The sequence below is a fragment of the Polistes fuscatus genome, unplaced genomic scaffold, assembly GCF_010416935.1.
Source record: "Polistes fuscatus isolate 324 unplaced genomic scaffold, CU_Pfus_HIC Scaffold13, whole genome shotgun sequence".
NCBI classification, from domain to species: domain Eukaryota; kingdom Metazoa; phylum Arthropoda; class Insecta; order Hymenoptera; family Vespidae; genus Polistes; species Polistes fuscatus.
This window is the reverse complement of record NW_025113031.1, coordinates 4,113,649-4,129,549: the sequence shown is the minus strand read 5'-3', so window position 1 is coordinate 4,129,549 and position 15,901 is coordinate 4,113,649. Positions and strand designations below refer to the sequence as shown.

Below are 15,901 nucleotides of genomic sequence, written 5' to 3'. Positions count from 1 at the left end.
TCGGATATTTTGTAATTTTTTTTTTTTTTTATTTCATCTCAGTTCGAGGACAACCGAAAGGGGACAAAATACGAACGAAAAGAAGCAACGAGTTCATTAAAATTATATTGCAAAGATACAGAAATGGAAAATTATGTTATTTCTTTCTCGTAAAGAAAGAAAGAAAGTATATTAGAAATTGATCGATCGGATCTATAGATCTATAGATCGTCTCTTACGCAATGTCCTTTCACTCCGGACAACAACGTCCATTGTGTTTAACACATTTTTTTAATTAAGAAATAAAAAAAAAAAAAAGGAAACGAAACATGACGCGAAATCCTTCCTACATATACATGCATACATACATACATACATACATATATATATATTTTTGTAATTTTAAAGTGTCCTATCATTTGACGAACGTCTTAGGGGGATGGCCCACATTTTGGAAAAAAAATTAACGAATTAAAAAAATATTAAAAAAAAAAAAGAAAAAGAAAAAAAAAAGAAAGGAAAATATATTATACATCGCCTATTACACGCGTAAATATGTTATGTAATGTCCCTATTACAGTGTATGAATGTATAAGTGAAAATGTGAGAGTGAAAGATGTATGTAATATCTATTCTCGTATATCCCAAGAAAGACGAGCACCGATAGGAATGTGCCATTGGAGAACTCGACGAAGACTCATTTACGTTTATAAAGCTGCGTGTGTAATAATGATAATAATTATGAAGATGATGATGATGACGACGACGACAATAATAATTATGTTAGATGATAATTCTTCGCACGACCTATACGGGGGAAAAACAAATTATTGCAACAAATGTTTTCTTTCTTTTTTTTTTTTTCTTTTTTTTTTTTTCTCTCTTATTTTTTTCTCTTATTTTACGTATTACGACACGTCGATATTTTTTTCGACCTTTGTTGTACGCCTACGTCACAAACGCGTGTATAATTAATAATTTAAGATAATGAAAATATATATTATATATTATATATATTATATATATATAAATACGTAAAATCGTGTGGATATTTTAGAAACAAACTTCTTTACATTGTACGCGCGTTTTTCTTTTTCTTTCCTAAGAAATAAATAATATTAACTGCGTATAATTCATTATCCTGTAAAACTCAATTCCTTTTTGTGAAAATAACTTGTTAACCAAAAAAAAAACAAATTCAAATAATAATCCAGATGGACATTGCGAAGTTGAAACCAAGATGATAATCCAGAAAATAAGGTGAGTAAAAGAAACGAAGAAAAACGTTATTCTTTTCAGGAAAAAGTAATATAATGAAACATAATTTATATCTCGACAGATGGGACCATTGGATGCTGTGCAAGGAACAGAACAAAATAAATCAATCGGTTCTCATCTTATATTTCCTCTCGCGTAATGGTTTACACCAAAGTTATGTACTTTAATACTTAACGATTCGCACATAACGTAAATACGTGTACGATTAAAATTAAAATACAATGCTTCATTTTATCGTCCGAGCAACAAGTGCACAACGCGCGATTATGCAATTTAAAAATTATATAACTCGTTGTGTTCGCTTTTATAATCGATCATCGTAGAAAAATATTCACTGACTGACTTCTATAGTGAAGATTACGATAACGAATGATATTGCAATGTTAAACAAAAAAAAATAGAATCACAATTCGTATTAGAAATTTTTTTTAAATAATACAAACTAGAGAGAAAATAATAACAGAGTTTTAACTTATGGATGCCGATGCATACTTTAAACTTTCTATTATTTTTCTAATACGAAAACGATGTTTTATATAATATATATATCTTTTTTTTTTTTAAAGTCATGGAATAATATCGATGAAATGCTATTGATAACTTTACTTTATGCTTTCCCGTTCCAACGAAGAACCTGCAAGAGTTGCCATGCGTATAATGGATGAGTATAAATCGTGCCAAGCGATCATTATAGTTCACCATCGTGACCTTAACATCGAAATCATAATCAAAACGTTACGTTAACGTAGCGAACTGAGCAGCGGTGCTCAGTATTCGAAATACTTCAGGATTACAGTTATATATATTACCGACATAATTTACAGTTATATATATATATATTTTATATATTATATATATATATATAACTCAATTATGGAGGAATCAGGTCGTGAGTGAAATTAGTTCACCGATGAGTATCAATGTTGGTTCAATTATTATCTATTATCATTTCTATACTCAATCGCATATTTTGTAATTAAATAACTCACGTTGTCATTTGATCAATGATCGTTTAAGAGACACACGCACACATTAATCTATTTGCAAATAATAAACTTGTATCAAGTTAACTTTCATATTTTTCTCGAGAGTCAAGAATCAGAGAAGAAAATAAACTGCAAACAGTTAAGTTGTAATATGCATATAAAGAAGAAGACAAAATCATGTTATTTATGAAGAAGATTGTTTACATAAATCTTACGTGATTTTTTCTTTCTTTGATAAACTTCAAGTTTATCCATGACATTTGGATGATGATGATGATGATGATACCTTGTTAAACAACTAAAGTAATGAATATTAATGATTCTTCTTACCTGTTTGTATAAACTCGTGAAATTGTTATCTTTGTATTTCGCATTGAATTCGCGTTTCTTATTTTCCCTCCCCGAAGTGACAATCGTTCGATCAGGCGTTCCTTTTCGAATGAAGCAGACTGTGTAATTGCATCACGCATCGTCATGACCAGTAGAGAGCTTTCTCGAGGTCTGGAATAAGATACATTGGGACGATATGTGGTCGTTAAAAGAAAATCTGAGAGTCAAAAGAACGAACCGTGAAAGATGTAACCGGTTTGAGAAAGACAAAGATAAATAGATTAGTATTGTCTTCGTTATGAAGACATCATTCGTGATAAATGAATGAAAGTACACAAAAGTTACGTAATAAATGAATAAATAAATAAATGTATCGTAGCAAGGTATATATATAATAATGATAGAAAAAATTAACGTCATTTCCATTTAACGTGTAACATTTTAAATAAATAATGTTTCCAAGAAAAAAAATGTAAATTTTATATCGGCGAATAAATTTTGAGATACGTAGAATTTCTTTTCAAAAATTAGGACACACACATTTGTATTTATTGAACTACTGCGCGGTGCGTTTTCAAAAAGCTGGGCGTATAATATTTCTCAATGATTTAACGAAAAATATAAATCTGCTCGTTAAATTTGACATTTTTGCTTTTAAAAAATTAATTTTAAGAATTAATAAATGGTAAAGGTTAAACAGCCACACGAATGTTAAATGTTACAGCGATGCGTTGAACTAAAAATTAAAAGATGAAATTGAAAAAGAGAAAAAAAGAAAGAAAAAAGATTTAACAAACAACTAGAAGAAGAGGCTTTCACGAATTGTATAAGTTCCATTTCTCGTTTCACAAATATTCATTCATTTTTATGAGACTTTAATATGTCATTTAAGATACAGCTCGAATTGTAAAAAAAAAAGGAATTCGAGAAATGAAAAGAAATTTGATCGGAAAGTCAACGGGGCAATAACTTCGTCGTTATATAAGAACTTTCACAGGTGTCTTTACTTAGTGCAATTATGACGTTAAACGAGAAAAAAGGACGATAAATTTTTCTGTTTCTTCTTCTTCTTCTTCTAGGATTGTAAATCCCATCTGCGTACGACGTCTTTGGTCTACGACTATTGAAAAGTTCTTATACTTCCTTGTTCGAACACACGGTACCAAGAACAACCATCTGTCGTTCTACGAATATTTCATTCCTATATGAAAATAACCGCTGAACATAGATACGAATCACGTTGGCAACTTCGCATAAATCCTAACTGCTATAATAACAACGATATACAAACTCCCTTGCGGTAAAATTCAATACCTTTTTCCCATGCCCATATTATAAATCTGTGTGTACACAACACAACTGTTCATCTCCTATCGACACAATGATTCATTATTTCTTCGAATAAGTATATTCTATTAAAATGTACGGTATGCAATTAACATACTCGATCGAATCGTATCGCATAAACGATCAATAATTATTTTACCCCCCACCTGACAGGATTATCTTATACATTTTGTTCACATTTCCTTTTTATGATGATATTCGCGATAATACGCGTTTTCTTTTCCACACGCCGTAACGAATAATAATTCATAAAGAAAGTAAATTGTGCGAGATGAGAATCGCTGAGAGAGAGAGAGAGAGAGAGAGAGTCGCAACGGGGGAAAAAAATTTAATTTATCGATCGGATCGATCGATCGATCGAACACCGAACGAATGAACGTTGGAGAAAAAGGACGAGGTTTATCCTCTCTTAAGTGTATAATTTAAAAGAAAGAGAAGAGAAGGAAAGAAGGGGAATAAATGGAAAAAAAAAAAATAAAAAAAATAAAAAGAATAAAAAGAAAGAAAAGGATAGCTCTCTCGCATGGTTGGAATAACAGTACTCTCACGTTGGTGCGGCCGATGAACGCTATAGTCGAACGATACCGTTACCGGTTACGGCGCCTCACATTGACCAAAGCATCTTCCAAGAGAAGGACCAGACTGAGATGGCCCGGTCCATCTTTCACCTCTTTCTTCCCCTTCTTCTTCCCTTTCTTTTCCTTCTCCTCCTTCTCCTCCTCCTCCTCCTCTTCTTTCTTTCTTTTACCTTTCCTTTTCTTTTTGCGTTCGCCACTTCTCTTCTTACTTAATTCGTCGTTCCTCCCCCTGGTATTGACCAGGGGGAATAAAAAAATAAAAAAAAAACAAATGAAAAATCATAACTTATAACACTCGACAAAACTCGTTTATCTCATTTGCATAAAGCATAAACATATTATTATATAGGCCACCTTTCCTCGATATTCTTTAGAATATTTGCTCGTTATCTTATCACTTGTATATTTTAACGAGTCATCCACTTAATAGTAATATTCGTCAAATTATATTCACCGAATCGAATTATTATTCGTTCGGTTGAACAATAATTTGTCCGACGTCTCGAGTCGACTCTAACTTCTTGATTGATCAAGAAAGGTTCTGCTTATCCGAAGAGAGTCCTGTTAGATTTCAATAAGTCGTCTTTTGATAAGTGATCGGTTAGATTTTATATCTCTCTCTCGTATATCTCTCATATATATATATCTTTTATAATATAAGTTTGATATAATTATCTTTTCAAAAAATACCGTTCACCAATTTTCTCCTCGTACACGTTCCTTATACAAATTGAAATGAGATTCTTTAATCCTCGGGACGTTCTTATCAGCTCTCAGAGAAGTGTGTTCACTTCTTCGATAAAATTCAAATAATTTATATAATGATTATTTCAATATTACATACACTCGCGTACTAATACTTGATACCAATGAGAATACCTTATCTTCGTGTTTTTTAATAACATTATTTGAAGTTATATAATATTACGAATTGGGGTACCAGTCCTTGATAGGAATAAGGTACTTTTTCTTCTCTCTCTCCCTCGGTTTATTTTTTCTCTTTTTCCCTGTTCGTTGATCCTTCTCCTTCTCTTCGTTCCAGCATGGAGGCGCCTCGACTCACTGGTTGGAGAACCGGAGTCTCTCCTGCGGAACATCCCCGGCAGTTTCTCGTCGACGGCCATCCGGATCGACTCGCGATCAAGGTTGCGATGCTATGAACACAACGAATGAACATTTGTCTTCAATGCGGAAGCAACCCTTCCGCGCGTGATTCGGATCTTCCTAAACAACGACGATCGTTTGCTTACCTTTTTTACGTTTCATTGGAGTATCCTATTCGTTGTCCTCCAAAAAAAGTAGTTCAGTGTGTCAGTGTAAATTCGAATGACGTTACAAAATTCACGGATATTATAATATTCGTGAGATTATTTCATCCTTTATTTTATTTCATTTTACGTCAACATGATTCTTCACATTTCAAATGAAGAACTGCGCCGAGAATTATAAAGGTTTGTGCCTACCATTTTATAATTTCATGCTTCGATAAATATTATATATATATATATATATGTACTCTTTCTTGCGTTGCTTTTCCTGAATAGATAATTCAAAAATATTCCTATCTCTTCTGGTTTTGTTTCAAGAATTTATTAGAATCAGTTAACTGTGGAAAGAAAAGAAAAAAAAAAAAAGAACACAAAATAATATTAAATTTTATTAATACGTTCTTGGAAAATATATTATCATATTGTTTTAAAAATTAAATAACTTTTACTTTGATCGTTTAAAAAAAGAAAAAGGAAAAGAAATCTCGTTTATAGAAATAGGAAATTAAATTAGATTTGTGTTAAAGAGATGATCGTTCAAATCTATAGCTATTAGGTGTGCTAAATGAGCCATGAACTTGGTAATTGCGGATTGAACGATGCTGGCATAGATCTAGTAGCACGATCATCGATGTCGTAATCGTTGTAATATCAATCCGACGACTTTAATGCGATCAAAGACCGGTATCGAAAACTTCCTTCTTCGAGAGATCATAAAAACTGGTCCAACTTTTTTCTGGGTTAAAAGGTGATACACAAACGTCGTTTCGGTTGCGTGTCACACGCCAGAAAGCATCTGCTTGAACAAATTTTACTCGTTTAACAGATTATTAAACAAAACAAATCTTTATCTTTTATATATAAATATAATATATATATACGTTACAGATAATACATAACAGCGAAATTAATCGTTTAAATATTTCATAATATTAATATTTAAATCTATTTCTAATGAATAATCATCAATACTATAATCAATGATATACATTTATATTTAAAATAATAATCAATTGAATTCTATATCGTGACGACGTTCACGGAATTAAAAACTTGGTCAGTTGGTGAATTCATTATCCACGGAAAAAAGAAAAAAACGAACGAACGAACGAACGAAGTTAGTTAATACGCACGAAGATGAATATAAGAAGGCATTCCTATCATCGCGTTTGCTATAAAAATAAGAGAAATAAGATGCTAAATGCGGCAATTAAGTTATAATATAACCGACACACGAGGTGTCTGCTTTCCTCTGGATTCGCATCGCGTTAGAACTCGGTAATCGTGTTATACGATCATATACGAACGGTTTTCTGTGTTACAACATGTCCGAACCGAGACTCCAATTATCCTCGTAATCTTCTATTTTTCGATAATCGCTTCCGTCACGTAGAGACGAACGCGTTGGACTGATAGCACGTGGAACACATACACACACACATACACGCATACATAGAACGTGTGTGCCATTTTTCATATTCGTATATATACACTAACATTTATTCTCGTATATGTTACATACATGTACTCGGAATTACACTCTAAAAACTAATCAAAGCTAGAAATGGAGACAGTTATTCGACAGATGTTGATCTTCTCTTTCGTTCTCTTGTTTTCTATCTAGCATTTCTCATTGAAAAACAGCTAGTTCGAAGAATTTTCGATTCCTATACCTAACTGTACATTTTTTTCTTTCACGTGTTGTTTCTTAATTAAACGTATTTCTATAAATGAAATGTAATAGGAATTATTTCTTTTTTTTTTCTTATTTGATTTGATTTTCTTATCGGTATATAGAGAGATTAGAATCGACAGTTCCTTGAACATTTCCGGAAACTATCGAAGAAATGAAATTAAAAATTCTATAGAGATCGCGCATATTAGGTATTTTTTTTTTTAATCAGATCACGCATACACACACCTATTCCTCCTACCTACTTACTTATCAGACTTTATTATCATATTAGAAAAATCATTTTAAATATGATCTAGTATGTGCGTTATGACTAAACAAGAACGGACTAACTAACTAACTAACTAACTAAGTCTGTTCTAAGTGTAACAGAAAACTTGACTAGCTTTCCCTCGAAATCATGAAACATATAGCACACATAACAAGCTCGATCTCGCTCTCGGTACTTTTACTCGTAGAGACCGTTAAACTTAGCCTCATACCCTTCGCTCAACTCTCCTCTCCTCTCCTCTCCTCTCCTCTCCTCACACCGAAACAATTTATCAAGATTCTTCATCTCGTTTTGTGCCTTACATTTGGTTTTAATTATCTTCATAGCAGACAGCTTCTCGCATAAATTTAACGCCCCCTTGGCGAACGATTGCATACACCATGAAAGAAGAAAAATAATTCAAAGATATCCTAGACACGTTTGTGTCTACTACTTCGACATTGTGTTATTTGATCATTTTAAACAAACGTTCTATAAATAATATATTTCTACGTACTGTCATTTTTTAATTTTAGAACGAAAGGAATCCATCGTGATGAATTGAAGGGAAGTTCTGGAACAATTCTGGATAGTTTTGTTTCTTTCAATGATACGTATCCAAAAGTGGAAAGAAAGATGTCCGTTGCTAGATTGCCTTGTTATGGGGATGGATTCCGATTGGCTGGCCCGCCATCGGAATGTTCACTTCGAAGCAAGGCTAGAATCGATGCCCTCTTCGAGGATTGCAGGTAAAATAATCGTAGGATCAGTTGCTGGTCACCTTAGTCATCCTTTTGTTAGGATGAATCAAAAGCTCGTGCGTTTATTGTGTTACAAATTATGTTAGAAAATTCATAATGGATTGTTTTAGTAAAAAATGTACTTACTGAAAATATTCGTTTAAAAAACGCACGAACTTTTCACCCTTTTCATCCGAATAAATGATGAGATTAAAAACAGTGTAGAAAATTTGATTTACCTTGCAGATCAATTTGCAGTTCTACTCTCGGTGGGTGGTACGCCGGTGTCTCGACCGTTACTTCGGTTCATTGCGAAGATCAAAGTTTTGAAGAACAAAAAAGAGTTAACAGTGCGGTCCAAGCAAGAATCGAGGCGATGTTTGCTTCCGTGGAGGCTGAAAGCGGAACACCGGGAGAATGCGCAGCTGCCATCTTGCCGGTAGCTTTTTCTTTTTCATTTTCTTCCGAATTCAGAGTGAAATTTTTCATTTAAAAATGATTTTAACTTAAACAACAACGCTTTCTTTCAAATTAAATGATACAAAATTTATAATAATAGAAAGGAGAATAATACTGGATTAAATTGATCAGGAAAACGAACTTTCTTTTCAACGACGAGTGGATAATTAACACTGGCATGACTATAAATTTATATATACATCGATTCTACTCTATGTGCTACTTTTTACACCATACCCGCAAAACGTGTGGTTAGAAGAATAATGAAATTTTTATTCACGCTGAAAAGCAATCATCAACCACAATCATTATTAACCACTGTTCAAATTTCACTCTCTAGTAATACGAGAAAATGTTCTCAGCCGAAATGAAATGAAATATTACAAAAGTTAGAAAAAAAAATAAAAAAAAAAAAACAACTCGATACATACATTTGTATAAGTTGAAAATTCTTATAATTAGATCGCCGTTTAATTAGTCGCGGCCAGTTACGCGTTAGAAAAGCATTTTCCACGGAGAGAAGATGATTCGAGATATCTCGAAGAAGTTGAAAAAGAAAGTTTTAAGTAACCCGTATCACACAAGTTAGGAAGAATCATTGCGATTTCGCGATAATAGTGACCATTTATTTTCTAAACGAAATGTAAGATGCTGTAAGAAAGGAATAAGAGAGAAGGAAAGAAAAAAAAGAAGAAAAAAAAAGAAAAAGAAACAAAGGGACTTTCCTTTGCATAGCAAACGTACTCCCGGAATTTTTAATCGTCACTTTCATTTCATTCACGATTAACGGAACGTGACGAGCTAACTTAAACTTCTTCGAATCTTCTTTTAAAAATTATTCATTTGGTTAACGTACGGATTACTTGCTTAATCATTTAAATCTAATTACGAGTTCCCGTATAGACTTTCCGAATGAATTTTGTTGTCTATAAAAAAATATATCATCCATAAAAATTTCAATCAAACTAACTATGAATTTTTCAATTCTAAGATTTAAATGAAATATTATAATCGATTAGGTGAAGTACATGGGTGCTGCTCCAGTTGGTGGTCGAGTAGCTAGCATTCGTGGTCTTCAAGAACCTCTTCGTCAGCTTTTGGAGAAAATCGATGGGTCAATCCAAGCGGAATTAGAAGTTTCCAGACGTGGATTGACATTTCGAACCGGTGAAACCTGTGAGAAGAACAATCCCTTTCGTAGAATAGCCGTTTGGAGTGCATTGAGACTTCGATGTAGGAAAATTCCGTCAGGCGAGTCTCATTATGCCTTCTTGCCACTGGTTGGAGATACTGATCAAGGTCAAGGGGCCGAGGACAAGCACGCTGACCTCTATAGGTAAATTTATATTAGAAAATTACGAATGATCATTTTAGATCCAACGATTAGATATTTATGGTATCTAAAATTCATAATACAAGCCATATTCTTCAGCTGGTCTGATGCAAGAGACTGGATTAGTTGATGAAGAATTGTCTTGAATCCATTTACACGTCATTAACTGGTGAAAGGTTCAATACTTGTTCTTTGTTCTCTTTAAGATACTCTGATTCATACTCTTGAACACCTACTTTTGTCCTAGTTCTTACAAAAATATACACACATACATATATATATGTACGTTAATATCTCGACTTCCTTTTAAAGAAATTTGTATTAAAAATAAACTTACATATATTTTTTTTATAGAACAATGCGTGGTTTAAAAAGTGACGTTGATGTTTACCCACCGATCTTCGCTGTGGTAATGAGACGAGCAGGAGCAGCAAGATTATTGGAATGTCATGCATTTGCTTGTCAAACGGAGGAAGATGCTGTTGCTGCTGCGGCTACTTTGTACAGAGCATTATTAGCTGATCTTGATGGAAATCGAAGAAGACCTAGACATACCAATGGTTTGGGTTGCGTTAGTTTGGCTTCGGTAGTTTCCAGCGTACGAGAAGCTAGTCCAAGTAACAAAAGCAATTTATTAACACCGCCGTTACCAAAACCGAACATTCCACCTCATCCGATAAGGCCACCGAGATCGAAAAAAAATTCTATTTCGAATTCAGCCACCGAAGACGAGAGCAACAAGTCCATTGGTGTTCAGAAAGCACCGAGAAGAAAAAAGAAAACCATTTCGGACGTTAAAGCTGAAGATATACTCGAAGCTAGAGGATGTAGAAGAGAACCCGTCAAACCGGACAAGCCGGTGAGCTTAATTCAAAAGAATTTAGAACAGTTTGAGAAGAAGGATAATATTAAATGTTCGAAAGATCTTCAGCAAACCGAGAAAATCGAGATGGATCGAGCAAGCAGTCGTATAGATAAGATCTACGATGATAAAACCAGCAATAGCATCTATGGAATCCAATCTAACATTTATGAAAAATTATTATCATCTAGAAGGAGCAACGATCTTGATACCAACTCGAGATCTATTTACTTGCCAGCGAGAAAAGATGAAATTGTTTCGTCGAGTGACAAAAATTACGGATCTTACGATTTTTCTCGGAGAGGTCTTGACGTTGAAAGTACCGTGGAATCTTATTCGAAAAAATCTGATTGTTTTCCAATTTACGATAGAATTGAAAAATCATCGAGCACGAAGAATCCGATTTATATGCAAAGTACGAAGAGTGATCGACAGAGGATCTACGAGGAACACTTCAGAGACGCGGAAAAGATCTATAGTCTTGATCAAGAGGATATTTACGTTGGCGGCAATAAGAAGATGGATCGCGGACAAGTCCACAGTTCTCAAGAGAATGTCTTCTTCTCGAGAAATCGTAAAAATGATACGTACGATGACTGTAGAAAGGTTCCACAAGAAAAACACTGTTCCAGGAATAGAGAAAAAAATACATCTTCCGGTACAAAGCTCTGTAGAGTTGTTACCATGGATAAACCCTTGAAAAAAGCTAATGTTTCTAATGATTTAGAAGTTGATTCGAAGATACCGGAATACAGTCAGCCTCGAGTTAGAAGGAGAAGTAGAGCTGGCAGCGAGCCACCAGTCGGTAGAACAGAAAGTACCAAGAAAATTGTTCAAGAAAATAAACTCAAGAGATCTCAAAGTGATCTTGACGTAGAGAGAGGGGATTTAATGACTAGAGTGGAATTGCCAAGACGAGCGAGTTTCTTGAAACCTGGAAGTACCAGAATAGCAAACAATATGAAAGGCGGTACTCCTTTGGGATTTACCGAACTGTTTGATGAATTTAGAAATCAGGAAGGCTTGACCAGCGTCGATGATATCTTAGCAGCTATTATTGGTAAGAAAACAAATAATTAATTAATTAATAACTGACAATAAAATAATGATCGATCAAATGCTAATTATATTATTTTCAGATCCAGAAGGTATGTCCTTTAACGATCTCAAGCCACTTTACAAAGAATTTTTATTAAAACTTGCCGCAACTTTGACACAAGACGAGCTTTATCAAAGATCTGCTAGTATAATGAGAAGACGGCGTAGACCACAGAGAAGACGATCGACTCGTCGGCCTTGTCTTTTAGGACGTGCTATCAAGAGATCCGTATCGAGATTAAAAGGTGGACCAACTGAATTCACATCAGTTATTTTTCCTGCCAGAAGATTGAACGACAGTTTTGGAAGTAGCTCGTCTTGCGATGCTAGGAATAATCATCGAAGTCGCGTGTTGGCTAGTAGGCATGGGAAAAGACGATCATCCTGGAGAATGAACAAAAATGGACAGTGTCACACTACTTCGGAGGACAGTGACACGTGTACGTAAATGTTGTCAACAGAAAAAATACGAAGAAAAATTCGTCGATCGAATGAAATCAATCATTTTCTTCAGGTAGACGAGCGAGTCGCAACGCTGGAGCAGCTGCAAACAGAAGCAGCAGTGGTTACGTAAGTTGCAGCGAATGCAGCTACGATTCCGAATCCTGCACCTGTATCTCAGCGGATAAATGTTATTGTTCCCTGTCCAGAAGACAACTCGTAGAGCCTATCCTCCCGAATACGGTAGTGTGTGCCTGCGACACGGACAGTTGCTCGGAAAGCAACAAATGTTATTGCGGAAAGACGCCTGTACGATCCAACATCTTGGAACAATTGAGACAAAAAGGTATTGTGCCTTCGGAGAGCACGTTAAGTAGAGGTGGAAGTCCTGATAGAATAACTTCATCAAAAACCTCTAGGAGTCATTCTTCTTCTCATAACTCTGAATTATTGAAGGTGATTTCTAAAGATTTTTTTGCTCCAATTAGCATTAACATTTTAATCTTCTACTAGCGATTGCTCAAAGTTTTTTTTTCTTTTATTTTCCTCTTCAGATTCAATCCTCTCCTGTTTGTGGTAGCTCGGACAATTTAGCTTTGGATTATGACCTTTTCAGTCCAGGAAGAAAATCTCAGCAATCTTCTGATAGCGAGAAGGTATTGGTTGTGAGTGCCAGAGACACGCAAGGTCGTTTGGTGTACGTTGGAGGTGCCGAACGAGAGAAAAAATGTTTCTCTCATGGTAACGTCAGATCCGACGCTCATCATGAAGCACTCTCAATAAAAAAGAGTGCTGAAATTGCTGCTGTCTTTGGATCAGATTCCAATAAAATTTGTAGGAGGGCTAGTAACGCATCCAGTATCAAAAGTTCCATCAGTTTGGAAGCTGGTTTAGGGTATCTACCTTGATGGTAATGTTTCCTGCTCTGTCAATGAGTTTTTATAATTATATCAAAACTTGATCTCAAAGCTACATAGCTAATTCAAGTTTAGTGAAGTAACAGAAGCATATTGTAGTCGATCAAAGTTTATTTCTTGATTTCTAGTATGAAGAGAAAGAAGAAAATAACGCATTATATAATTTCTATAAAAATGGTACCTGTTGCAAGTGAAAATAACAAGAAACGAGTGATACCATATATTAAATACACTTTGTTCTGTTCTATAAGTCTTTAAGATTCTTTCTAGATATTAAATAATATCTTTAAAAGAAAGAGATCGATATTATTGATGCTTTTGCTACTTTTGACCTGAATGGCTTAAGTTAATAGTCTATGGGAACAGTGCAATATCGTGGATTACATATGTATACATATTCTTCGCGAATATATTTCTTAAATACATCTGCGCATTATTTTATTGTCGAGCAGAAGTAATATATATATTTACACAATATACATATGACTTATGCTATATATATATATAAAAAAGAAGTATTTAACAAGATGTAACACATCTTGTAATACTAGTATTCCTTAAGTACTATTAATAAATTCTTCATCCATTTTTTCAAATTTTTCCTTGTATTCCACTGGAACATCTACATCTTTTATATTATCCAAACCGATCTCTTCTTCAGTTCTGGAATGTTTCCCCCACCCCCAAAAAAATGCAATGATTATAATGTCCAAAAATATAGAAAAAAATAAGAAAAACTATTTCTATTAATATAAAAAATACCGGATTAAAATGTCGACAACGTTTTCGCACGCGAGGAGGACTTCTTTGCATTTTTCTGATTTGTGTAATTCTCTTAAAATAACGTAAGTATTGTTATCTCTCAAAATTTCTCTTCCTCTTTTCGTGGCACATAATTGTTCTAAAGCTTCCAATAATATTACCCTGAAATCATTCAAAAAATTGTAGAATATGTTAATGCACATACATATACGCTTATTACATGCATAATTATACCTAATATCTGGATCCGGTTCTCGTTCTTTTGAACTAGGTAAGTATTGCAGATGAAGCGGTAACTTATCGTTTTCTTCTTCATCGAATTCTTCTGGTCCAGCAAGAGGTAATAATAAGTAACACAAAATATTAACGTCTTTGCTTAACAACCACTCATGATACTCAACATCAAAGCAACAATTCTTCAAAGTTCCAATAATGCCGCCTCTCCTTACTATGCTATCTGGGTATTCTGTGAAAGGGAGAAGACACTGGATAACATAGGATGTCTTATCCATTAAGTATCTAAACAATATAATAAAAGAATATTATAAAATTATATAAAATAATAAGATATACATTTGATAGCATTCAACGTACTTTCTGACAGAGGGAGATTGGGTAAGATTACTAAATACAGGTCCTAAATAATGTAAATTAGCTCCTTTAAGGTTGTATTTCTTAGCAGTAAATGCTACTATAACAGAATCCAACGAATAATTAGTTTTTTCAATAAGTGCTATGACTCTGTCTACTAAATATCTTGGTCTTGTCACATTGGAAAGTATCATACAACATGGGTCTGCTAATAAGCTATTTTTGTCCATTATAGAACTGAAAAAAAATAACATTTTAAATATTATTTAATAAAAGACATTAACAACAATTGTCTTATAATATATGTACCTCATACAAACGTGTATCAAGTTATGACTATATTTCTCTTCTTTATCTTGCTGTAAAGATTCAGAAATTGTTAAAAATGCATTAGCTCCGGCTTCATCTGCGCTTATGTTTATTACTGATAATGCTGCATCTTTTGCTATGGCAGTTGATTCATCTTGCATAAGTATGACAAGTTGTTTTAATATATCTAAACAACCTAGTAAAAGCTCGAGACCCTCTTTACTACCTGTGATATCTATATTTGAAATTATAAATACATGTATATTATGAGATGCATACTTAACCTATGTTTTTATAATTCAAATAAAGATAATTTTAAAAAAAAAGTAATAATACATACTTAGTACATTTTGCAATGCAACAGCTTTTAAATCTAATCGCGTATTTATATTTAAAAAATCAGATACTTCTTTTAATAATTCCATATTTAAAAATTTACTAAACACACGTTACAAAACATGAACCAATAACATATTAGATGAGAAACCGCTCGATCAGCCATTCTGTTTTAATGGAAGCGCCGCCCTATTAATAAAATAGTGAACTAATAAGAAATTAACCGCGAAATTTCAAGCTATTTAAAATTGTAATTTACTATAATTAAAACTTGTAATTTATTTAACATTAAACATTTAATTAACAAATAAAAGTAGTAACTTACGAAAATTAAAACTTATTTT

General features: G+C 33.5%; 2 protein-coding genes across 3 annotated transcripts; one reads left to right on the top strand and one right to left on the bottom strand.

Annotated features, from left to right (window-relative positions):
* Positions 1 to 5,549: 5,549 nt before the first annotated feature.
* LOC122514060 lies at positions 5,550 to 13,642 on the top strand. 2 transcript variants are annotated; one of them, XM_043630702.1, is made up of 8 exons: positions 5,550 to 5,949; positions 8,246 to 8,458; positions 8,696 to 8,888; positions 9,928 to 10,244; positions 10,596 to 12,163; positions 12,243 to 12,641; positions 12,716 to 13,098; positions 13,197 to 13,642. In XM_043630702.1, exons 2-8 carry the CDS (start codon positions 8,346 to 8,348, stop codon positions 13,548 to 13,550), a joined length of 3,327 nt encoding a protein of 1,108 aa, XP_043486637.1. In that variant the 5' UTR covers positions 5,550 to 5,949; positions 8,246 to 8,345; the 3' UTR covers positions 13,551 to 13,642. The 2 variants fall into 2 exon arrangements, with proteins under 2 accessions (XP_043486637.1, XP_043486638.1); XM_043630703.1 differs by lacking the exon at positions 5,550 to 5,949 and having other exon boundaries at positions 8,165 to 8,458.
* On the bottom strand, positions 13,179 to 15,679 carry LOC122514062 (protein HGH1 homolog). Its single transcript, XM_043630707.1, has 6 exons — positions 15,562 to 15,679; positions 15,222 to 15,456; positions 14,916 to 15,149; positions 14,556 to 14,840; positions 14,322 to 14,483; positions 13,179 to 14,222 (listed from the first exon to the last, which is right to left on the bottom strand). The coding sequence occupies exons 1-6, from the start codon at positions 15,644 to 15,646 to the stop codon at positions 14,117 to 14,119; spliced, it is 1,107 nt and encodes a 368-aa protein (XP_043486642.1). The 5' UTR covers positions 15,647 to 15,679; the 3' UTR covers positions 13,179 to 14,116.
* Between the last annotated feature and the right edge of the window lie 222 nt (positions 15,680 to 15,901).

Bases quoted from the DNA above. Each gene is read 5' to 3' on its own strand.
- LOC122514062 (XM_043630707.1), bottom strand. From the start codon at position 15,646: ATGGAATTATTAAAAGAAGTATCTGATTTTTTAAATATAAATACGCGA. The intron at 14,841-14,915 runs GTACGTTGAATG...TATATTGTTTAG, and splicing joins CAATCTCCCTCTGTCAGAAA to ATACTTAATGGATAAGACAT. The intron at 14,484-14,555 runs GTATAATTATGC...GAATGATTTCAG, and splicing joins GAACCGGATCCAGATATTAG to GGTAATATTATTGGAAGCTT.
- LOC122514060 (XM_043630702.1), top strand. From the start codon at position 8,346: ATGTCCGTTGCTAGATTGCCTTGTTATGGGGATGGATTCCGATTGGCT. The intron at 8,459-8,695 runs GTAAAATAATCG...TTTACCTTGCAG, and splicing joins GCCCTCTTCGAGGATTGCAG to ATCAATTTGCAGTTCTACTC. The intron at 10,245-10,595 runs GTAAATTTATAT...TTTTTTTTATAG, and splicing joins AAGCACGCTGACCTCTATAG to AACAATGCGTGGTTTAAAAA.